General features: G+C 33.6%; 3 protein-coding genes across 7 annotated transcripts; 2 read left to right on the top strand and 1 right to left on the bottom strand.

Annotated features, from left to right (window-relative positions):
* The first annotated feature begins 46 nt into the window (after nt 1–46).
* LOC102612454 (E3 ubiquitin-protein ligase RSL1-like) lies at nt 47–4266 on the top strand. 3 transcript variants are annotated; one of them, XM_025097907.2, is made up of 6 exons: nt 49–301; nt 398–445; nt 1037–1185; nt 1281–1335; nt 1524–2323; nt 3597–3855. In XM_025097907.2, the coding sequence occupies exons 3-6, from the start codon at nt 1049–1051 to the stop codon at nt 3682–3684; spliced, it is 1080 nt and encodes a 359-aa protein (XP_024953675.1). In that variant the 5' UTR covers nt 49–301; nt 398–445; nt 1037–1048; the 3' UTR covers nt 3685–3855. The 3 variants fall into 3 exon arrangements, with proteins under 3 accessions (XP_024953676.1, XP_024953675.1, XP_006474567.1); XM_025097908.2 differs by lacking the exons at nt 398–445; nt 3597–3855 and adding an exon at nt 4199–4266 and having other exon boundaries at nt 47–301; XM_006474504.4 differs by lacking the exon at nt 398–445 and having other exon boundaries at nt 53–301.
* A 1967-nt stretch (nt 4267–6233) lies between these two features.
* On the top strand, nt 6234–10350 carry LOC102611966 (hypothetical protein). 3 transcript variants are annotated; one of them, XM_006474502.4, is made up of 9 exons: nt 6234–6340; nt 6631–6685; nt 7113–7930; nt 8133–8225; nt 8347–8448; nt 8619–8684; nt 8927–8992; nt 9074–9142; nt 9685–10350. In XM_006474502.4, exons 3-9 carry the CDS (start codon nt 7214–7216, stop codon nt 10129–10131), a joined length of 1560 nt encoding a protein of 519 aa, XP_006474565.1. In that variant the 5' UTR covers nt 6234–6340; nt 6631–6685; nt 7113–7213; the 3' UTR covers nt 10132–10350. The 3 variants fall into 3 exon arrangements, with proteins under 3 accessions (XP_006474565.1, XP_015384588.1, XP_024953668.1); XM_015529102.3 differs by having other exon boundaries at nt 6237–6340; nt 6583–6685; XM_025097900.2 differs by lacking the exons at nt 6234–6340; nt 9685–10350 and adding an exon at nt 9260–9642 and having other exon boundaries at nt 6347–6685.
* Nucleotides 10351–11576: 1226 nt separating this feature from the next.
* On the bottom strand, nt 11577–18580 carry LOC102611670 (AT-rich interactive domain-containing protein 4). The gene is made up of 15 exons (XM_006474501.4): nt 17285–18580; nt 17009–17200; nt 16568–16621; nt 16297–16385; nt 15729–16002; nt 15564–15620; nt 15110–15141; nt 14795–14930; nt 14530–14703; nt 13423–13974; nt 13090–13227; nt 12921–13019; nt 12274–12374; nt 12082–12172; nt 11577–11977 (listed from the first exon to the last, which is right to left on the bottom strand). The coding sequence occupies exons 1-15, from the start codon at nt 17435–17437 to the stop codon at nt 11882–11884; spliced, it is 2238 nt and encodes a 745-aa protein (XP_006474564.1). The 5' UTR covers nt 17438–18580; the 3' UTR covers nt 11577–11881.
* Nucleotides 18581–24471: the final 5891 nt, after the last annotated feature.

Raw genomic sequence — 24471 nt, forward strand, 5'->3', positions numbered from 1 at the left:
CACAGTCATCTACAACGGTACAACCAACCGCGGACTCGAAGGCACGGAGGGTCTTAAAACCTTTTTTTCACTAATAAATTGTTTGAAATGTAAAAACTAAAAATAACGAAAGATATTAAAAGAAAAAAATTTGCCTTTATTATGTATGTTGCCATTATTATGTATGTATCATGTAAAACTTTAACCTCGCCAAAGACAGTTCGTTTTCTGCTGACATTATTACTACTCTCAGAGTGTCAGGCCAAAATCAAATTCGAAATCTCTCTCCTTCGGCAATCTCCGTTTGTTCACCAACAAAAAGGTGAGCTTTTTCGATCTCCCACAAAACCCAAGCTATTTTTTTTCTTTTTTTTTTCTCAGAGGGTCTTGAAATATAGAATTGATGGCTGATTTTAAGGCATTATGCTGCGTTTGAGATTGAAGTTGAGCAGTAATAATTTAAAAGGTACGGTATTAAAGTGATTGGTGAACATTAATTATTGAAATTTAAAATATATATTGATATAATTTTTCACTAAAATCATAAAAAAATTAATAATTTTATCAAAATTTATATTTAATATAAATTATTATTATTTTATAATTATATTTTTTTTCACACAGCACCTTAATCTCACCTATATTATGTGTGCTTAAATTTTTATATTCTTTTTTAATTTAGGTTATGGCTACGTTGGAACAGATCTACGATGAAGTATGAATCTCAACCACACACGTAAAATGATAAATAATAAAAAATTCATTATAATTTTAATCGTGTGATTATGAAAAAATACTCTACATTAGAGTAACTCCAACGTAGCCAAACTTTTTTATTTAATATTTATTTTAATATCTAATTGGGGGTAATAATAACAATAATGTAGGTCCTCTTGGGATGATGGTCTTTTTTATGAGATAAATGACATTACTTCTTTGGACTTGTAATTTTTTATTTTTTTGGTTTTATTGATTTACTGATATAGTTGCTTTGTATTTTGGTGATTGATTCCAAGTAAAATATTTAATATATTATGCGCATTTTTCATTGCTTAAGTGTGTGGAGTTGATGAAGACTAACATGGCTAGTACCAAGAGCAAGGGCAAGAGGCCCATTGTCGAAGATAATGTTGGCAGCCGGCCAAGAAGGAAATTAACCGATATTGCCACCTCAAAACCTGATGGTCGTGCTAGGACAAACTATTTGTAAGTGTCTATACATTTTGATCATTGTAAGATTATTATCCATGTCCATAAAAGTTTTTGTCATTTTTGACTAATTAGTTGAGCCTAATGAGCAGGGGTGAGGCTGAACGTGTTAAGAAAATGGATAATGCGAAGACAGTGGATGTGAAGGTGAGTTTATATATATATATATATATATTTGATTTCGAAAGAGAGTAGGATGTCAAGGTTCATGAAGTTGCTTTGAGGCAGGCGGTCATGGAAGTACTGCCATCTGGTTGTGTTTTGTGGACTCAATTTTGCAATCCCAGTATAGTTTTCCTTTTAAAAAACTTGCATGTTAAGCACATCGTTTGCAGGTTTCTGTAGAAAAAACTCGAGCTATGGCCAGTAAAGGTAAGATGTTGCAGACTGAAAAACCACTGAATAAGCATGGTGATGAACTGGCGATAGTGTTGGAGCAGCTTAAATCAGTTGAGAACACAATGTCATTCATCGATAACAGGTTTGGTAGCTTAACAGAATCACTCACGGAACTGAAACAACGTATTTCAACTGTACCTTGCAAAGGATCATATGCAAGTCCTCCCAAGTCTGGAATAGTGTATGGCCCTTTTGTATGTGAGATTTGTGCTGAACAGAAGACTGTGCATAAGTCATTTCATATTAAAGGTTGCTCTCATGCATACTGTACAGACTGCATGGTCAAGTACGTGGCTGCAAAGTTGGAGGAAAACATTACAGCTATTCGTTGCCCAGTTGTAGACTGTAGAGGCTTGTTAGAGCCTGAGTATTGTCGTGATATACTTCCTCAAGATGTATTTGATAGGTGGGGGGCTGCTTTGTGTGAGGCTGTGATTCCTGGGGCTCAAAAGTTTTATTGTCCATTCAAAGATTGTTCTGCGATGTTGATTGATGATGGAGAAGAGGTTATTCAAGAATCAGAGTGCCCTAATTGTAGGAGATTGTTTTGTGCTCAATGTCAGGTTCCTTGGCATTCAGGGGTTAATTGTGTAGAGTTTCAAAAGTTGAATAAGGATGAGAGAGAGAGAGAAGATATACTGTTGATGAAGGTAGCTCAAAAGGAGAAATGGAAGAGGTGCCCTAATTGTAGGTACTATGTGGAGAAAAAAGATGGTTGCATGTATATGAAGTGCAGGTCAGTTTGCTGATCCATGACTTTTCGTACTCAGTTGTGGTTTAATGACTTATATTCTGTGGTTTTTGCTTTTGTTGTCTTATTTTATCATATTTGTTTAATCATTAGTAGACTTCTTATATATTTATATCTATGCCGTTGGAAACGAATTTTAGGCTTTTTGTTAGCATTGCAATTCGTTTCAACTTTGAACATAATTCATACATATTCATTTTTTTTTCTTAATAGCATTGCAATGTGTTTAATTTGTAACATAACTCACACAAGTTCTTATTGCTCACTAAGTGTTCTCTGATTCTTGCCTCTGGTGCATTTGATTCTTCTTAATTAACAGTAAATTACAAAGTAATTCAGCTCAAATTTAGACATTACCCGATTTCAGCCCACTTTTCATCATATTGCTGCCTCTGCCAGTACTTATCTTGTCTATATTAACATAACCTGAACTCATTCTAAATCTGGATTCTATAGATACAAGTTAGTGGGTGATGTTCTTATCACTAGCCATATAATACAAGTGTCATCCCTGCTGAAGAGGTGAAGTAATGGGTTTTTTAATTTTCCAGTTCGTCAGTAAGGTAAATTAAGTAATAAATTCAGGTTATTAAATCCTTCAGAAGAAAAGGGTTCTTCATCTAGTAGGTGACCTGTGTAATGGTTATGATTTCGACATAGTCATAGGTGGCACACTAAAGATCAATTAATGACTGTAACTACTTGTAGTAACATCTTAACAGAAAATGCTTTCTTTTATATTGTGACTGGCAGAGAACAGGACTTAATTTGAAGATAAATGGTAATTTGCTCACAAATGATTAATCTCTCCCCCTCTCTGTAAATAGGTCACTTCCTCAAATTGTCTCCCCAATTATTGGCACCGAGTCACAAGTTCTGCTCTTAATAGTAGATAGTGTTCATTGTGTGTTTATTTTGCCTCAAAAAATTTGTGTTTACAAACATTACCTTTTAATAGGAGTGACAATTATCAGTTGTGCAAATGTAGAATTGTTTAGTTTGATCTGATGACTTTGTCTTATACCTTACAGAAGTTCAACGTAATTTTTATTTTCTTCCCCTGTGACTGTTTTCTGAAATCATATATAATTTTCTACACAATTAAGGAACTTAGGAATTATTCATCACTCCACTTAGTCAGTAGAATGCCCGCATGATTACTTTAACAGAAGAATTAACCGGTTTGATTCTAGAGAACCATGAATTCTCTATAGTATGTCCTCTCACATTTCCCCCTTTTTAATTGCATTATTCACAGGTGCGGCACTGCATTTTGTTACAGATGTGGAACTGCATCGGACAAATTCAATGATCAATATCATTTTTGTAGTGTCTGTAAGGGTTAATTTGATGCAGATACTTGAACACCCTTTTCTTTGGAGAATTGCATTTTGCATACGGCTTTGTCTTGTAATTATGGTCCTTTTACATATGATGGCCGAGATGTGTTCCATCTCCTGTTCTAAACAGAGCTATTTGATATTTATGAAACTTATATACAATTTATTAGATACAAATTTCCGTTTGAAACCTTTATGTTCAAATTCAGTCTCTTATTTGGAAGAATTAAACATCCCTGAGAGTTTCGTTGCCTGGACTCAAGCAGTTTGATAGTGTTATATCTGGGAACTTCAGCTTAGGCGTTAGAATTGCAGTTCTTTCAGCCCTATGTTGAAGGTTCTTTGGAGTTATTAAACCATACTTTTTAAACATTATGAATCACTTTGACTATCAAGATATATTTTCCGTATTATTATCCAACTTGCATTGAACAAATGTATGTTCGACGGAAGTTGATATTTTTGCTAGCCTTAATTTGCTATTCGTGCAATCTGACTAAATTCAAAAACCAACCTGCAGAGATAGGTTTCTGGGACTCCTCTGTGAATATTGAATAGGTTGTGCCAATCTTCAGAGCCTGAAACTTACTAGGTAAACTACATTCACTTTGATAAGTTGGCCATAAAATGCAATTTTTTAATCAATTGTGAATTTGTGATATTAAACAGCAGAAGAAGGGGAAGGTTTGATTATCAACACAAAGTCAGCTGAAAAAACGTGATAAAGTGACAATTACAAAAGCTTTTATGTTCATTGAGTATTGTCATAATCATCATCCACATCCACTAACTAGTAACTAGAACACCTATTGATTATTCATTATTCCGCCAGCTAATACTTAACTCATACAATTCTGTCTACAAAAGCAGATGCTTTATTTGCTGGAACTGGGTGGGAAAAAGGAAAAGACCTCAAGGTTACGCGAATTAGTGATCAAATGAATGAAATGACTCTTGACCTTTTTTTTTTTTTTTTTTCACTAATGAAAATCAAGTATTTTGCTACATTATCCGGTTATATTTTATTTTACCGTGATATTTCATAGAACATATCTTAGTCAAAATAAAACCAATATCTTTAATTAGTAATGTTTTCGAATGTTCAATCTGATAACATGGATAAATGATATTTTTACTGAATTAATATGATACGTATGATTTTTCAGTGGCTGTATTGTACACTTGCATACAGTCGATTGGAGTGATAATGTCTGACTCCTTGTCCATTAATTTTAATTTTTTTTTTTAAAGGGATATAGTTTATTCATTTGTATCAAATAGATACCTTATTGAGATCATCGACTTACACTTGTAATATTGCATTTTGACCTGACAGTTTAAGAATACATAAGTTAACCCGAAAATGACAAGAGTCAAAGCCAGGGACCTATTTGAATGAATACATCATGGGAATATTTGATACTGCTGTTGGGAAGTTGAAGCTCCGAAGCCAAGAATTGCAACTGTTGATTTTAAGCCAAAGTAATTTTATTATCCATTAGTTAATTGATTGAAAAAAAAAAACTTATAATACCTTTATGTGTTTTGCCAAAAATATTATTTAAAATTTAAATTTACTGGATACAATAAAATTTTATTCCACAACTGTAATTTTTATTTTATAATAATTGTGACCAATCGATTCTTATACTTAAAAAGAACCTTGCTAAATTATATTATGATATAACTTACATCAACCTAAAAATTATAACTAATGACCCAAAAGTAGAACTAATTAAACTACTCTTTAGGTTACTAGTGACAACTTCAGAGTTGATATAAGTTACATCATCATGTATCTTAACAATACCCTTTTAAGATTTCTCTCAAATCGAAAGTTGTCACTAGTAACTTAAAGAATAGTTTAATTAATTCTACTTTTAAGTAATTAGTTATAACGCCCGGGTAACTTAACAAGTTTCATCTTGAAAACCTAAGAACAATAAAAAATTTCAATTAAATTTTAAAATTAAAATTAAAAAATAGCAATTCAGTTTACACACGCTCACAGCAGTTATCAGACTAACCGGCTGCTTTCTTAAAAGCAATAATATCATTTTTTTGTTTTGGGGGGGGGATGAATACTCCGAAGCGACTTATTTGTCATAAGAACCAAAGTAGAAGATTTGGTCTTGGTCAGGTTGTTTTCGTCACCTGAACTGGCGCACACACACAACCACTATAATCAAAAGAACTGAAACCTCTCCGCTTTAGCAGGGAGGATAAAGACTTGTCAATCCCAATGACCAAAACACCCACGATCGAATGCGATACAAGCCAATGGGGTAACCGCATTCAAGGCCAATTTCGGAAACCATCAACCAGCACAACAACATAATAGCGTTTGACGGCAATTTTAAAAGGAGATTGTAACGTTCGGCCTAACTGAAAGGGAAAACAATAATAAATAAACGGAACGGAAAAGAGTATAATCCTGTAACTTGTCCAATCATTTATCGACACGCAGCCAAAACTTTTATTTGGAATTACTAAAGTAACATTGAAGAACATTATAATAGTAGATAAAAATGGACTTTTTACTCAATAAAGAGCGGTTTCTCATAGAAAGCAATGCTACTTTTGTTTGGATGCTGAGAATTGATTTAAAAATTAAATAATAAAAAGGCTACTTTTGCTCACTACTTCTAGTGACTTTTGCTCTGTAAGTTTTTCCTATTTATTTGTTTATTACGTCTTGAAGCTTAAATGTAGATTTTGATTATGCGTATGCAATGATTATGATTAGTTTAATGTATAAATTTTTTTTTAATCAGCTTTTGCATGCTCAAGCTTAATTAAAAAGTTATATTTGCATGAACTGGGGCCATGAAATGTTATTTTATTAATTTGATGAAGTCAAATCCAGCTGACTTTTAGAGTTTTGGTGATTGCTTTTCATCAAAGTTTTGTCATTTTTGTGGATTATGTTTTGCTCTGATGATGCATCAAAAGGAAACGGGCAAAGGAGCTTTGATCAATTTGGGTTTCAGTCCTTCAGAAAGAGAAGGTATTTGAGAATCTTTATGTTGATTGTTCTAAAGTTCTTGCTATTTTCCCCCGTGTCTATGATTTGGCTGCAAGAAAAGGAATTCTTTTTTTTTTCTTTGGTATATATATTGTTGTTGAATTTTGTTCATGTGAATTTTTAGTTGGTTGATGCTGGAATGTACTTTACATTGTTGATTTAATTATGTTTATAATTTTTCTTTCGATAAATTACTAGTGATCTGAATCAAACTGACGAATGATTAAATATTATGCTTCACTCAGTGTAGAGAGGTGCTTATACAGATCTATGATAGTTCAATCATTACATTCTATCCTGGGTTTTGTTCTTTTATTTTTTCACAGTAAACGTGCGACTCCTGCTTCAATGTTTGTATTACTTGTATGATAAGCTAAATGTATCTGTCTATTATAAATTAATGGTACAGGCCAATAGAGCTTTAGCAAAAGAGATTAACTTCATAGGCACTCCATATTCCATACTGATAAACAAAGGGAGAAACGAGGACTTCATTGATAGTGATTGGCGATGGATGAGTATCTCGATCATTATTTCTCTTCTTCATCATGGTCGGATGTGAATGCAAAGGAAAGATCATCTTGGGATTATAGTGAACCTCTTCAACAAAATCAACTGCTTCCCAATTCAATTGGAGTGTATAAAGATGATGAGAAAAATTCACCTGTTGGTATTGCAATGGAAGGCTTAGCAGCTCAAGATACATCATCATTTGTTCTTGGTGAGGAATCAGAATATGGTATTGACAAAAATTTACTTTCCGAGGAAACTCAATATGAAAAGGATGGCCAAAACTGCAATGGCAACCTATCCTCCATGAATAGAAGCTTGAAACTTGGAAATGTAGGCCTGCAGTACGATCCAGCCATACCTACTCTAGGCTCCATGAATCTAGGTTCTCCAAAGCAGCTTCCGTTGATAGGTGAAATGACAACATCTCCTTCTTTTGTCGACTCAGAGCATGTTGGTGGTAATAGCAGTGAGCTTTCTGACATTCAGAGATCCCTCAGAGATTTGCAAACTATTTCTCCAAGTCCAGAATTGTGGCTTCCAACATCTTATGAGGAGGTTTCTTCCTTATCTTCTGTAATAGAACAACCAAGAACACGTGGTTTCTATCTCCAAGGAGCAACCATGAATCATGATGTAGATACAACGGGGAACAGATATGTTGGAATGGATAAAATTTTACAATTTGATTACTTGTCTGCATCCATCGTTGCGAAGGTATTTTAGCTACTACAGTTCATTTTGATAAATTTTTCATCACATCGGAGGAAAAGGGGAAAAGAAATACTGCACAAGATTGTGAACTCACGAGAGTAGCCCTGTCAATTTAAATCTCTTGAGTCAACAAAGCATCAACCACATCTGCTTTTGAGGAACTATCAGCTGGGTGATATTAACATTTCAATATTTTATTTTGCAGGGGGAACAAGAATTGCCAAATCATCCATTATCTTGTTTTTCTTCAAGGCCCCTGCCAACTGTGCCAACAGTCGGACTGCCATCTCTTCAGCAGGTGCTCATTAAACCAATATTTAATTTTCTTGTTAATGGTTACTTATTTATCAGCTGTTGAAAAAGACTGAAGGGACTAACATAATTTATTAGAATAATAAGAATTCAATTTTCTATTTCAGACAGCATCAGCCAATCCAACAGGTGGCTGTAACGGAACCGGAAAGGCTCGTGTGAGGGCGCGTCGAGGACAGGCCACCGATCCACACAGTATTGCTGAAAGAGTTGGGTCTCTTCTAGAATAATCATAATATTTTTCTAATTTTCTTCATAAATTGTTTTCAAACTTGGGACTCATGTAGTTCTGTTGCAGAATTTGAAGTAGCTGTATTTGGATAAATTTATGTTTGCTAGACCTTCTGTGGGTTTTAATTCTCAAAATGCATAAATGCAGCTTCGGAGAGAGAAAATTGCTGAAAGGATGAAGAATTTGCAAGAGCTTGTACCTAATTCCAATAAGGTACTCTATTTTACTAGTTGTTCCTAGTCATTGAACCGTAATTGCAATGTATCTGTTTTCTTTAGTGGTTGTCCAGGAGCTTTCACATTTATAAATTTTGATTTATTTGTATGCTTGTGCTAAGATCTTTTCCCTCAAAATACCATCACTGCACATGCAGAAAAAATCATTACCAGCTCAGTTATGCAGTAGATGTGTTTCATAGGAGATCTAACATCGTCAATTTTATCTTGTTTCTGCAGACTGATAAGGCATCCATGCTTGATGAGATCATAGACTACGTTAAATTTCTTCAACTCCAGGTCAAGGTACGATAAAGGACAGTTATCTGTGGATGTGCCTCATTAAGGCTTCATAAACAGTGATAGTGCAAAGTTTGATGGTTTCAGGTATTGAGCATGAGCAGGCTTGGGGCTGCAGGGGCAGTTCTTCCTCTAATCACAGATGGTCAGGCTGAGGTGCTGTACCTTATACTTTCTTACGTTGATGCATCTCTGTCATCTACTTTAAATAGAAATGAGCTAAAATTGTTGTTTCCACAAACTTTGGAATTGATTATCATATTATAACCATAGATCTAGTTGAAAGGCCAGGCACTTTCCCACTCAAATGCTGCTGGCTCACTCTTGCCAGCCACAGTGAAGTAGGCTGTTGGGTCACTAAATCAGTAAATCCTGTGAAATCCCACATGAAGAGCAAGAAGAATTTAATATGCTACTAGGTCCAGCGCTTACAGCTTAGGAAGTATTTAGTAAAGTTGACATCAAGTTTACTTGGAGCTGCATTATAGTTGGCAACGAGGGTCCATGAATCATCCTTTGTACTAATATTGCTGCCCAGTTTGTTTTTATAGAGTGTGAAGCACTCAGAACTAAGAGTTGAAAACAATGAATAAATGAAACAATAATAGGTTTCCATTGTGCACTTAGAGATAATTAAATGATGAACTGTGGATAAGAAAGCATACCACGATACTGACAATAAAAAGCATATTTGTCAGGCATCTAAGGGGTTATCTCTATCGCCGCAAGCTGATCAAGGAGTTGATATTTCTCTAAATTCTGATCAAATTGCTTTTGAAGAAGAGGTAGTGAAGCTGATGGAATCCAACGTGACCAAGGCAATGCAATATCTTCAAAACAAAGGCCTCTGCCTCATGCCCATTGCTCTAGCTACAGCTATATCAAGCGGAAAGGCATCATCATCAGACACGATTTCTGAGGAAAACAAATTTTGCTTCAGCAATGGTCTTGTTCAAAGCAACAGTAGCAGCGCTAGCAGCAACAGCAGTTTGCCCAACAATGGGATAAACCAGATGCCGTTGAATACCAATATCATCATTGGGAAGCCCATCGGAGAAAGCATTTTGGTCAATGGTTGCAATAGAGCAGTTAAAGAAGAGAGAAACAGTCAGTGCACGGCCAGAGAACTAAAACCAAAAACATGAGTAATCTTCACCTCCGACAATTTTGCTTCTTCAACACATTAGGAGGATTACTCAAGTAAAGACTGCGGCAGGCCACTCACCTTTTGTTTTGGCTTTCTTCTTGTTATTTGCATTCAGAAACAGTTAGATGTTATGTTGTTCGACCATGCACATGCATGTGATGTACAAGAACTTGTCAATATGGGTTAATGCCACATGTAAGGAAGTGCATTTGAAACAGTTTCTTCTTCTTCTTCTTTTCTTTTCTTTTTTTTTTCCCTTCCTTTTACAGATAAACAAGGTTTCTAAATTTTTATGGTAGTGCTTTTCTTTTTAAAGCATAACTGGTAATCAAATATCTTCTCCACTCATATTAAAAGCAGTTTAAATCTCAAATTTCTTGTTAATGAAAATTTTTAATATCTTAGAGTACGTTTGGCATCACACTGTATGCTATTGCATCGAAACACTGTTCTTATGTAGATCCATATGTAACTGCATTTTTTGTTTGCATTGCAGTTCAATTAAAAAGGTGGCTGGTGCAATAAAAGGAGCATAAAATAAACTCATGAAATTAGATTTTATGTTATATTGTATTACATATAATTTGTAATAAATTTAAATTTATTAAGTATTAACTTATTCTTATATTTAAATAAAATTTAATTTAAATAATTGTATAAAATATAAAAGATTAAAAAACCTAAGCACTTAATAAAAAAATAATAATACATTATTTTGCTTTAAATATGTAAAAGTATGTTAATTGTTTATCATTTATTATTTACTAAAATACTGAATTAAAAATAAATTCAGATTAAATAATTATATTCCACGTTAATAAAAAAAAATTTATTTTACAATTAAATTGAAAATTTAGCATCATATTGTATCATAATATAATTATATTATAATATTATAATAATTTATTATTTGATAACAATATATTATTAAATTGTTTTTACACTATAAAAATTAATATATAAAAATATAATTTCAAAAACTGATAATTTAACATAAAAAATTAATAAACTTAAATAATATTATTTAATTTTAATATTAATATAAAATAATATTATTATAATATAATTCATCCTATATTATATTACAGTGCACCAAACACACACTTTAACGCATTGATAATACGCAGATGCGAGCTGCATAAGCGAGCCATACTTTTCTATTGTAGGTATAACACTACTCACTACATAAAATAGTTGTATCATCATCTTTCAATGAATCACTTGAACGACAAACTTTGAAGAGTTACTGATAATTATCTTACTAGAACGACAAACTTTGAAGGGTTAACTGATAACAATCTTACTAGATGTAGAGCAACTTAAAACTGAAACTAGGGCTTTGAAACCCAAATTGAGACCAAGCAACAACAAATTCTCCAAATATTAGTTAAAATTTCACCACAATGACAACTGTATGGATTAAACTCCCAGCAACTTGGACCATTTTTCACAAACATTTGCGAAAGCTACATCATTAAATTAAAGTGACTTAAATATTAAAATATATTCTACAGTTACTCTATTAATTGGGATTCTTTTATCCTTTTATCCAGAGAGTAATGGGGGAAAATTGGGGACTTTGATTGCATAATCTACATATCAAAAACAACAATGGGGATACCACATTAATTACATTCCTAATCCCACACCTTCTCATGTATAGTATTGGAGAAAAGATTAAAATAAAAGAGATTGCAGGAGAGTTTTGCAAGGGGAAGGGATCCTAGACTGCATGTTAGGGGCTTTTGTCAATAACCATTAGATGTTTTTTGGGATTTCTTCTTGAAATTTGTTACACTGCATTGTGGACAAACATACTCCAAGCCGTCTGTTTTTGCATAGTCCTGCAATCCACCACATACAAAATCATGAGAATGAATCTACTACAGTTTGCCACCTTAAAGACATTGAATTTATCAAAATAGAAAATGGGCAGAAGGAAAGTAACCTTGAAGGCACCTAGCCCCTGGCGCCTATCACAGCCGAAATGTGCCCACTCACCGCATATTCCACAATTAACCCAATCACCTGCCGCACTACTGCTCCCCAAGAAAAAATGAAAAATTAATACCATATATCATAGTTATCCGTGCATCAATTCATCTGTCAGAGAAAAGAGAAAAAGAGAGCGAGTGCCAACCTGTGACACAATAAGCAGCATTCTCCATCTACATCATCATGAGCTAATTCATACTCTAAAAGGTAAGTTTCATAATGTCTTTTTAGTGTATTGCCAACGCCCTAGTTAAGCAAAGGGAAAAAACCTGTAAGTTCTTCAAAATCACACTAAATATAACAGAATGCTCAAGATCACTGCACAACAATAGCAACAAAATTCATAACACGAGGATAGCTGATTGGAGCCTCATCAAGCAGTATATCAAAAGAATCTGAAAGGTTCTCATAGTAACTTAGACTACTCTCCAAATAGAGACTTCATGTTGCTCGACCAAAGTATGGTTATAACCACTAAACCTAGCAGTGGTTACTACCAGCATTAAGAAACTACTTCGTTGCACACTAACAATGACATGCAGACAAGTAGGCATATATGACAAGATCCCCACATTCAAGTTTCGTATCTGAGATCCATGTAGCAAATTTGCAACAATTTCATGGAATATGAACCATGTCTAGCCCTATGAAATTCACATCTCATGTCTTTTTGTTTTGTGTTCTTTGATAAACATGCATTCCTTATTTGCTTCCTTGAAAAGTATGCAGTTTCATTTGAGCAACATAAAGCTGATAATAAGATAAAAAAGATTTAGAAGTTGGAGACCATACAGTCATCCTATTAGTCAATGTATGATTGCGCATCTTCGAGAAAACTTGTCCTTTCCAATTGATGCCATTTCCAACATGAAAGCCTCCCCTTGAAACCACCTAAAGGGACCCAATATCTCAATATTGATTTGTGATAAGCATTAACCATGGTTAGCAGATTAAAGCATACCTCTCTATACAAGTTGAAAAGGTCAAGACGTTTTGCATTAAGAATAGCATCAGGAAACTCAGCTAATCCACCTTGAGGAACAAGACGAGTATGCCCACGGAGGATCAAAAACTGCATTACATCCCTCAAAAATTCCTCCTGCCAGAATACAGAGCATACTTAGAGAATATATATATATAAACAAAGAAAAACGAGAAGTATTCCTGTTTATAAAATAAATTGTAAAAGAAAATGAATCTACTCCAGAACACAGTATGAGATGCTTAAAAACAATCAAAATACTAATGTCAAAAAGCAAATGCCCAAACCACATTCCAAAAGTGGAACACTAACCTCAGAGCAAACTTGTATTGGGGCTCTGCCACAACCATGCTTCTTAAGAGGTAGTGGATTTAAAGAAATGATTTGTTGAGCCTGATAGGAGCTAGATAATGATTTCCTATGTGTAACCGGAGTCGGTCCTGCAGAACTATGCTTTAAGGGGGCCACTGGCAAATTAGCCTTTACTTGATCACCGTCATATCTTTCGATCTCAGAAAACCCAGAAAAAGGAAGCATCTTATAATGTCGAGTATGAGGGATTGGCCTCATTGCAGCAGAATTCAGTTTTGGTCTAACATTACATACATTTTCACTTTCCACGCCTTTAGATTCTCTGCATGGTTCAGATCTTTTTCGACTAGGTGCAGGAGAAGTCAACCAACTAGGAGGTCTAGTTAGAACAGAATTTTCAGTATGGTCTGCCTTTCCCTGTCTTGTACAAAAGAAAAGCAGACGCTCTGCATCATCCTTTTCAAATGAAGCAACAGACAACCCTTGAATACTAGCTATTCCCAGCATAACTAAGCTACGGTAAGATACATCTGGAGCCAGTTGTCTTAAGACCTGTGAAGCAAAAGATAACAGGAGGCAGTAAGCATGGAAGATATGGACCAGATTAACTCAAATTAATATCACAGAAATAAAAAAGGACAATATACGTATCCAATGTGTTTCTCAAAGCATAATGTGGCAAACCTTAATGAAACCGCGTATTAGTACCTTTAGTTAAGAGTGTATTGTAACAAGAATACACAATCACTGTTTATCTTTTAAGCATTCTTCCATGGTATAGAAAAGGAAAATACTAGGAAAAGCTAAAACGATTTAGATCAAAGCCAGCCCAAAGCAATTTTTTTTTCCTCTGTCATCAAAATCATTCCCAAATCAACACTTCACTGCTGTATATGAACCACAGTATGAAAATTAAAATTCCAACGTGTAGCACCACTGACCGCAGAAGAGAGAGGAGAGCAATTAACAAGTGATATATGATAATTGAGTCACATGTAAGTAAGTAAAAACTAATGTCTATCACCAGCAAACCACTTGAAAAGGAGCTAAACATATAGATATAGACGCACGCACATACAAAGAGAGAGAGGTTAAGAAAAATCTAACCTGGGAAGCCCATGTGGAAACCTTCATGGAAACTTCAAACACACTTGCCCCACATGCTATTGAGGCGGACTTCCGAGGCTCAGATGGAGGCAGTCTGTTATCCCCACTGTTTGGCAATGCATGAACTAGCTGACTATTCTCGATAAGCTCATTCTTTATATGATTTTCCAAAAGCTGAGGCAACAGACCCAAAAGCATCTTACAGATACAAACTTTAAGATCATATAAAGAGCAATTGGGCCTTGTGAAGATAAATAATCCTCACCTGATCATTAAAACAAGTCTGTGCACTGCCAGACACTAGAAGTGATATGTGAGCAGAACTGCAGGTTGATAAATCACATCGCATGGTAACTACACCACGAGAAAATGCGCCAGCCTGAAGGGGAGGTGGTGGAGCACTGCACCCGATTGAGATCAAAACAATTTATTGTACTCCAAAAAGAACTCCAAAAAAAAAAAAAAAGCAATATCTAAAATTACACAAATTCTTTGAAGTTAAAGCTAGTAACTGAAAATATCAGCCATTGTATACTAAAAATGGCATAAAACATGTCTTTGACAGATGATCATTAAATACCTTGTCCGGTTATGGAGTTTGCTCCCTCGTATCTGCAGAAACACCACAAGGACAAAATAGAAATGTTTACACAATTTTGTTTAAACTGAAAAAAGAAAAAAGGAAAATAAATTTAAAAGTAAATGAAGAAAATTGTGGACAGAATTAAATTGCCATTAAGTAAATGATAATTCTTGATGAAACATAAATGATGATAGAGGCAGTTATGCTTACATTTTGAATATGGTAAAAATGTCTAGCCAATATTCTTTCGTGTTGACAGTCTTCCAGAGTGAGGAAAATGAATTATTATTAAGGGGGAAGGGTGAAAATTTGCCTTTGGCCAGCCCAAGTGGCTCTCATTAAGGTGAGGTTTCATGTTCTAGAGTAGGCTCAATGAACCAACAATATGACGTGATTGGGATGCTTAACAAATAATAACAAATAATTCAAACAATTCTTAAACCAAACTTACTTCAATATTCAGGAGAGCATTGAGTCCATCCTCCAAAGGTCCCAATAAGCTTGTATCCTGAGAAGAATATAGTTAGTAATTAGTGCAAACTTTGGAATGGCACTAGTAATTCATCAGTTGAACAGCACACAGATATAAAATGAAAATTTGATAACTCAAACCTACCAATGTGCAAGGAACTCCACAAACAAGAAACCTCATGGTCACATCATCATCATATATTTTTATAGCAGGAAGATTCTCGGGAGAATTTTCTTCCCCTTGAACATCCATCTCCGACAGAGCAATATCAATCTTGGGAGGGTCCCCAAGCAAGTGGGGTCCCAACTTACTACTACCTTTCTGGCTGTTAGAAGCCATGACAATGTTGTTTCGTACACAGTACAGCCTAAAGGATGCATGCGCCAGTTGGAATGCATCCCATGTATGACTGCATGAACTGCAATGAACAAGAGAGCACAGAACATTATCTTCATTATTAACTAACTATAGATATGCTATACAGCTATCATGAAAAATTCACCCAGTTTCAAGAAAAATAAACTAAGTTATGCACAGGTGAAGATCATGTACATGTCATCCCTTGATATCGACTAATAATTGCGCATTTAAAAAACAATAAAAACCAGAATTTTTTTCCTTGTCAATACAGACGTGTACTCAATATTTTGCAGTATTAATCACCAAAAGCATGAACTAATAGTAAAAGATACAAAGAAATGGATGAACAAACCTTTGCACCACTGATAACAGAGCTTGAAGAAAATGACAGGCTGCATAGCATGAAAACGAATGTTTCCAATATATAACGTAAGGAACGCCCTGCATGAGTGAAGCGCCTTAATCAAGAACTCTCAAAAAAAGAGCAACAGAAAATATATTATTTACATAACAACTTTCAATGTGCTGCAACTTGGCATTCCAAGTTTAACAGCCATTTCACCAGATAATAATCTAGAGAGAAAAGGAGAAGAGCAAGTAATATTGCCCATAATAATTCTAACCCTTGAATGAAGTGCCTCTGCAAAATTTTCACCATTCGGAATCTCTAAATAAACCTGTAAATGAATTGAGAGATGATTAAAGCAAACAGATAAATAAAAGCATCCAACAAAAATAGGAGCACAGTAAAAGATAGCCCAAAATACTGCAAATGAATCAGAGATATTTCAAAGCTTGCCCTAATAATAACTTATTAAACATGATGCCGACAATGTAGAAATGTATACTGATCTAGTTAACCTTCCCATGCTAACATATTTGACAAATGTTATTCAAAATTTGTTTAAACCCATACTGCTCAATAATAATTTTAACTTCCAAATTCTGTGCAACATGATCATCCCCATGTAAAACTAACTTAAGATTAGTTAGACAAACTCCGTCAGCCTACCACCATTAACTCAGATTACAATCGACAACCATTAAACTGATGAATCACTCACAGTAGTTGGCAATGTGGAACCAAAGAGCCCACATAAGGCTTCTGGAGTGGACAAGTCAACATCTCCCCACACCAGAGACCCAATTTCTTCACTATCATTAATTTTTTCTCCTTGCAAATACACAATATTCGGCTCTGATGACTCAAGAAGTCGCCGGAACTCATCAGTACTAGGACTACTCAGCAAATGAACCTGCATTCAAACACATAAAGGCACAATATTGTTAAACACCAAGTAAAATATGAACACTTAAAACAAAAGGTAAATGATTCCAACCTCAAGCCGACCCGAAGAAGCAATTTCCGGAAAAGGGTATTTGGGTTTATCATCAGTAGCTGCTTGCTTTTGCTTATCATCAACAAATTTTCTGCTTAGAACTGCAAGCAGACTACAATGATTTCTTGAAGAACTTTGTGCATGAAACATCATGCATACATAACCACAAACGCCAAGCAAAAAGAATTATAACAGACGTAGATTCAGATTTCAGACTAGTATCGATTGAACAAGAGAGAGGGGGGGAAAAAATATTTTCAACAACAAAGCTCAAGCATTGCAGTACGAGAGACGAACTAACTATGAAATCAAATCAAAAACCTAAAATTTGTCACAAATCTGTGGACCACAGTTGATAAAAAAACAGAGAAAGAACTCTCTGGATTAACAATTAAACATAAAAAAGGAACTTTGCAGTAACCAAACCCTTGTAAAAACCCTAAAATCAGACTTATAACCTCGCAAAATTGAAGAAAAACACAGTGACCCAGATGAGGAAACCAAGAAATCTAGCAACCAATTGAACAAAATGACAAGAAAAGAAGATACAAATTCCAACAATCGAAGAGTAAAATCAAAGAAACCCGAGGGTTAGGTTAGGTCTATGCTTCTCATAAAGAAATCAAAACGACATTTCTTTTTCTTACACACTAGTTCTAAAATAAAAATCTCCCCACGCTCTCTCTCTCAAGTCTCACAAGTTAAAAAAAGAATAAATATAAAAATAAAATCAACCACATAATCGAAGTCATGCAATAAATAATTAAAACTTTTAAAAGAATTGCTTTACTAATTAAAATCAATCAGTCTTGCCTTTTTGTGTCAGTTTTTACTACAGTTTTCTATAAACACATTTTGGATAAAAAAACATTCATTAACCAAAAAAATACTTTTTTGTTATACGAATACGCTCTTCAAAAACAGACAATCGCCATCAAATTAATTTATTAATTAAATAGACAAAAATATCTTTTACATTTTTCGTTCGAGAATCACCACGAGATTCGGGTAAAATCAAAGAACCTCGAGAAAGCATCACCACGTTCACTTAAGTGTACATAAAACAAACTTAAAAACTAGAAACAAAAAAGAACAAAAAAAATTCCCTTCTAGTAGTTGACTAAGCATCCTTTTGTTCTTCGGGTTTCTGGGGAAAGATTCTCAAAATGGGTTGCATTTATTGGATTGAATTTATTTATTTCCTTCACTTTTGTGATTTGTGTGTGGACACAATTCCATGATTCAAAGTCTGGCCCTATTGTTATTGCATAAATCATAATCATAAACATGATCAAGTTGATGATCAAATCAATCTTGGTTTCACTTATATGGATTATAAAATAAAAGCTTAGTGAGTGATGTTCTTGCTTGTTAGTTTAAGTGGGTCCCAGTTGCCAACTTTGACTTGTGTTTTTTCTCTTAATTTCCTGCTGTACGACTGTCCTTTTTTCTCGACAAAAAGAAAACAATGCTGCTGTTTTTTTGGGGTCAATTTTCTTGTAATAATAATTTAATCACTTCCTTTATAAGTGAGTTCTTTTATAAATTCTATTAATTTTTTTTTTCAAAATAAATTCCAGAAAATTATTGACCAATTGCATGTAAATTTAGGCATTACAAATATATATATGTCAAGTCGACTTAAATTTATGTTTATTTTGATAATTTGATCATTATATAACAATTCTAAACCCTAATTATAAAATTTATGAGCACCAAAAGTTCCTAACCGTTAATACTTTGTACCCATAGTAGATCAACTAAATTTATCTATTTTGGACGCATTGATACTTCCTTGTCACCTCATAGAGTTACAGCATTTGTTAATATTAAATATCTCATATTGGGTTGTAAAATAGTATTACTTGAATTCATAAATAAAATAGACCACTCCACTAAATAGGTTAGATTTTTAGATTAAATACCTAAAATATCCTAGGTCAACCCCCCAAATAAGTGGCATCAGAGTCAAACCTTAGCTTCCAACAAGTGGTGTCAAAGTCAAACCGTACCCCTCGTACCCCTTAACAAGTGGTATAAGAGCTAGACTATAATAGCCGTGTGGGATACCTAAAAATCCTTACACTGCCTAAAAATTTTAGGCTAAGTCCCTTAGAGTTATAGCATTTGTTAAGATTAAATATCTCATATTGGGTTGTAAAATAGTGTTACTTGGATTCATAAATAAAATGGACCACTCCACCAAATAGGTTAGATTTTTAGATTAAATACCTAAAATATCCTAGGTCAACCCCCCAAATAAGTGGCATCAGAGTCAAACCTTAGCTTCCAACAAGTGGTGTCAAAGTCAAACCGTACCCCTTAACAAGTGGTATAAGAGCTAGACTATAATAGCCATATGGGATACCTAAAAATCCTTACACTGCCTAAAAATTTTAGGCTAAGTCCCTTAGCAATATTAGAGGCAGGGTATAAATATAATACCTAAAAATCCTAAGTCAATTCCTCTAACAAAATCAAAACCAAGCATGTCCCTAACAAATAGTATCAAAGCCAAACCTTAATAATCAAGTTGAATACCTAAAATCCCATATAATATTTAAAAATCTTATGCCAAGCTGCTTAACGTTTACAATAATGTCTATGAGTATAATAATACATCAACCTTACACTTTTTTTTAAGTAAATTTTTCTTTCCCTCACACACTCTCTCTCTCTTTTGATGTAGAGAAAGTCAACTCCTTTGAATTCCTAATATCATTTGTCAAGTTCACTAGTTAAGGGAGAAAGTAGTCTTTACATTATTCATATTGCTCATGTGACAAATTAATCTATTTGAACTAGTGTTAATCAATTGCATTGCGGAATAGTGTGATGTCCATTTTATAAGTTGTTAATAACTTATCGATTCTAGTTTAAAATTTTCTCATAAATTTGAGAGTATATTTTTTTTTGTTTGAACCACGAGACGGTCCTGAGTGGGCCCTAACTGTGGGAGGTATCTTTAAGCTCGTACCTTTAAGATTGTACATTTAAGCTCGTACCACAACCCAGACTAATCTCCGCCGCACCAAGTCGGCCTGTAAGGGGTAAAGTGCTGGCCAAAGTGGTGACTCCATACGAGAGTGGGGCTTGAATCCCTGACCTCTCTTAAGGAATGAGAGTGTCAAACCACTCACACCAACAAACTTTGGTTTTGGGAATATATTTATTTGTTACTTTATATTGTTTCGTCTTTTTAAATTAAAACTTTAAATTTAATACCTCAAGAAAAGTTTCGGCAAACATTGAATTAAATTTCAGATTTATAATTGATTCTCTATATGATATTTAAAAATGTGAAATGATTTGTTAGGATTGAGCAATACAAATAGCAATGTTGCCAAGAATATATGTTTAAGAGACCACCTCGTGTTATGACCTTTAGATTTAGGAAGCATCTCCACCTCATCTCTTAAGCTTTATTACGAGACCTGGTTATTCAGTAGGAGTAAAATAGCTGATGCCTTCTCAATTTGAATAAGATTTGTACCACTTGTTTGTGGAAAATCATTTTTATTCAACTTAACTACATGATGCCATAACTTGAAATAAATAAATACATGATACAATTGACAATTGCTTTATTCTTGAAATAAATATTTATCCTCCGCGTGAATTTAGACACAACAAAGAAAATTTAAAAAAATTTAAATAGATAAATATATATTTACCCAATTTAACTATTGGGCTGAGGTTCGTGAAATAAATAAATAAATAAAGTGTGATGTCATTCAATAAAAAGTGTTTTGAGTATTATTATTTTTGCAACTTGAAAGTTGTATTGGGAGTTTATTGGTTTCTCGAATAACCAGTACTTATCTGGAGGTCTGGATTTCCTTGAATTAACCTTATTTGATATCTAATGTTTCAATTTTATTTGATTTCTCCTTACAAATTTTAGTATTCGTATCATTTGGTATCAGAATGAGGCAACAAATAAAGAGATCAGATCTTTACAACAGAGCAGAAATTAGAGAGGATACAAAAATTGACGAGGATTATAATTCTTGAACACAAAGAATTTTCAGAAAAATTATTGTGCATGATGGGTGAAATGTCAATCAAATTGGATGCAAAGTTCAATTCATCTTCAAGCTTAAGAAAAGCAAAATATAGAAGAATGTTTTACATGCTCAATTGAATCAAAAAGGTCTCAACAAGGTCGCCATACGACAATCTCAAAAGATGAAATTGTTCAACAAAAGAATCTTGTGGGTTCATTGCAAACCCAACTTATTCAGCAAGTTCACAATCTAAAGCTTAGAGTTTTATTTGGCCAGCTAAATGTGCAAAGTGTCCTTTTCAAGTGCAAAGCTGAAATGGTTGGACACCATGATGAGAAATCATTCATCAATGAAGTGCCACAAATTGAGATGAAAAATACGATTGGACCAACGAAGAATCTTTAAGAGAGTTTCAAGGCATCATCATATCTAATTATACATTAGAAACGGAAGAGAAAAAAATTATTTTAGAAAAATCTACCTTTAAGGATAAGGATACTTTCAAGGGGGAAAGAATGATACAAACTCTTAAAATTATTAAAATTATTTATTTGATTTATTTGATTTTATGTTGTGGGTTAATTTTGAATTAGCAAAAAATAGTTACACTTGTTTTATGTAACCTTATGTAAGTGGTGGAGTATTATGTGAAAAGATACTTAGTGTTACTAATTTTTAGGTTGTAATCTTAAATAAGTTTTATTATATAAAGCTTGATGTCATTCGATAAAAAGTGTCTTGAATATTATTATTTTCCCACTTAAAAATTATATTTAAGAGTTTGTTGGTTTCTCGAATAATCAATACTTATTTGGAGGTATGGATTTATTCGGATTGACCCTATTTGATATCTAATTTTTCTATTTCATTTGATTTTTCCTTATAAACTTTGGTGTTTGTATCATACTAGATATGTGGTAGCCGACCCCATCCATGTTCATGCTCACCAAAATTTTAAGATTCTTAACTTATAGCAAGTTGGTGCTCGCAAGAGAAAATTCTAAGTCGCCCATCAATCAAAGGATTCTTAACTCACTGTAGATGAAATTCAGTTATTGAGAGTTTGTAACAGCCCGCCCTTAACAACTAAGAAGATATTATTTGCTTTGGGCATATGGCTTGTTATAGTTTTGTTATTAGGTTTTGTAACCTCAAACACATCTACTTAGTTAAGAGAGCTCATAACTTGGAAACTATTTCAGGAACTCACTCGCTAGCGATTTGTGATATTATATACTTCCCCTTATAAGATCTCTCTTCCTATTGAGAATAGTACAAGATCATATTATTAACATATCCATCTATCCATACAATAAAGTCGTAAGTTGGCTCTAATACTAATTGTAACAACCCACACCCAACAACCAAATAGATATTGTCCGCTCTGGGCATATAGCCTGTCACAGCTTTGTTATTAGTCTTTGCAACCTAAAAATGCGTCTTACCAATTAAGGTGCATATCACCCTTTATAAACCTAGCATCTTTATTGTGCTTTGTAAATATGAGATTCGCCTAGGGTACTACATATTGTAATACCCCAATTCTCTTAAAAGGCACTTTCTTAATGATCTTTGTACCCTAGTATAGAAAAAATAAGATGTTTTTCTCATTATGTGAGAGAGAGAGAGAGATCAGTTGAGAGAAAAAAAAAAGAAGACAGAGAGAAACAAAAAGGAAAAGAGAAGAAGAAAATTTTTTTCTTCTTAGTTTGTCAATGAGCAACACATGAGACCAAGTTGTATGATTTAAAAAATAGATATTGCACTGAAAAAGGATTGGAGATAAATTTCAATTCTTGATTTTCGAAATAACTCACTTTCAACATATTTTCTGCAAAATCTTAAGTTTCTACTTCTACTACAATTATTTAATCATGCTTCTCCATAACTACCAACAAAAATCAAGAATTGAAATTACCTCCAATCTTCTCTCAGTGTAATATCAGTTTCAAATCACACAATTTGGTCTCATACTTTGCTTATGGTCGAACTAAGAAGAATTTTTCTTCTTTTTCTCTTTTCTTTTTTGTTTCTCTCTATCTTTTTTTCTTTTTTGGCTCTCAGCCGAGCTCTCTCTCTCTCTCTCCCTCTCTCTCATAATGGGGGATGACATCTTATTCTTTTTATACTAGGGTACAACGATCACTAAAAAAGTGAAAAGACTAAAGTAACCTTAAGAGAATTAAGGTATTACAGAGTTTATATGCTAGTGTGCCATGATTTGTCGGCCTTTCTGGGGGTGTCAAATGTCAAATTATAGATACACTTGCACTAAATAGGGCGTTGGCATGAAGATTAATGGTGATAAAGATATGAATAGAAATGACATTGGGAAGTTGGTGAGAGTTTTAATAGATCATAATAATTATAAGCTCATAGATGAAGAAAAATGCAGTGACAAAGGTTAGTCTAAGTTTCATTATGTTTAATTCTAATTATAAGCTAATAGATGAAGAAAAATGCAGCAACGGAGGTTAGTATGAGTTTCATTATGTTTAATTCATAAATGCTCGAATGAGTTAAAATTTTGCTTATGTAGCATTAGATTGAAGACAAGGTGTGTAAGGCTTATAGGTTTGAATAAAAGAGAAAAGCAGTAGATGAGTTTAATTATATGTTGTCCTTAAATGTAATTACATCAAGATAAGGGTGTTAATAGCACTACTCCAATATGAATTGAAGCCTCTTGATCCATAGGCTGAAAATGGCCTAGGCTGTGCCGTATCGCATATGATCTAAGTATAATCTTTTAATCTATAGTTATTGTGGGATAAAAATTAAATTTGTTAAAGAAAAACTTATAGATTATGGTAAATAATAAATTTTGTATCAATTTTCACATTTGACAATTCTTGCAAAATTTTGAAATAAAATTAAGAAATAACTTGAGGGTTTCACCAAATACCCCAGCTGCTGGAAATTAAACCCAAACAGGTTTTTAAATATATAAAATTAATATTGAAAAATGATAATTTATTTCTAAAAAAATTTCACCTAAAAAAGTTATGAAAATGTTCATTTTTATTTGTTGATCTCGTTAACTTCTCAACATCAATGTTCACTTATAGGATAACAAGTTTTCTAGACAACTATCAGTGATGTAATTGCAAAGTTTTCTAAACTTTTGTATTAAGTAACTAGTTTTTTACTGACTATTTAAAATCACATTTTCACCATTAG

The sequence above is a fragment of the Citrus sinensis genome, chromosome 9 (assembly GCF_022201045.2).
Source record: "Citrus sinensis cultivar Valencia sweet orange chromosome 9, DVS_A1.0, whole genome shotgun sequence".
Taxonomy (NCBI): Eukaryota; Viridiplantae; Streptophyta; class Magnoliopsida; order Sapindales; family Rutaceae; genus Citrus; species Citrus sinensis.

Bases quoted from the DNA above. Each gene is read 5' to 3' on its own strand.
- LOC102611670 (XM_006474501.4), bottom strand. From the start codon at position 17,437: ATGATGTTTCATGCACAAAGTTCTTCAAGAAATCATTGTAGTCTGCTT. The intron at 16,386-16,567 runs GTTAGAATTATT...TCACTCATGCAG, and splicing joins CAGAGGCACTTCATTCAAGG to GGCGTTCCTTACGTTATATA. The intron at 16,003-16,296 runs GTTTGTTCATCC...TGTTCATTGCAG, and splicing joins CTGTTATCAGTGGTGCAAAG to TTCATGCAGTCATACATGGG.
- LOC102611966 (XM_006474502.4), top strand. From the start codon at position 7,214: ATGGATGAGTATCTCGATCATTATTTCTCTTCTTCATCATGGTCGGAT. The intron at 8,226-8,346 runs GTGCTCATTAAA...TTTCTATTTCAG, and splicing joins GACTGCCATCTCTTCAGCAG to ACAGCATCAGCCAATCCAAC. The intron at 8,993-9,073 runs GTACGATAAAGG...TGATGGTTTCAG, and splicing joins TTCTTCAACTCCAGGTCAAG to GTATTGAGCATGAGCAGGCT.
- LOC102612454 (XM_025097907.2), top strand. From the start codon at position 1,049: ATGAAGACTAACATGGCTAGTACCAAGAGCAAGGGCAAGAGGCCCATT. The intron at 1,186-1,280 runs GTAAGTGTCTAT...CCTAATGAGCAG, and splicing joins CGTGCTAGGACAAACTATTT to GGGTGAGGCTGAACGTGTTA. The intron at 2,324-3,596 runs GTCAGTTTGCTG...CATTATTCACAG, and splicing joins TGCATGTATATGAAGTGCAG to GTGCGGCACTGCATTTTGTT.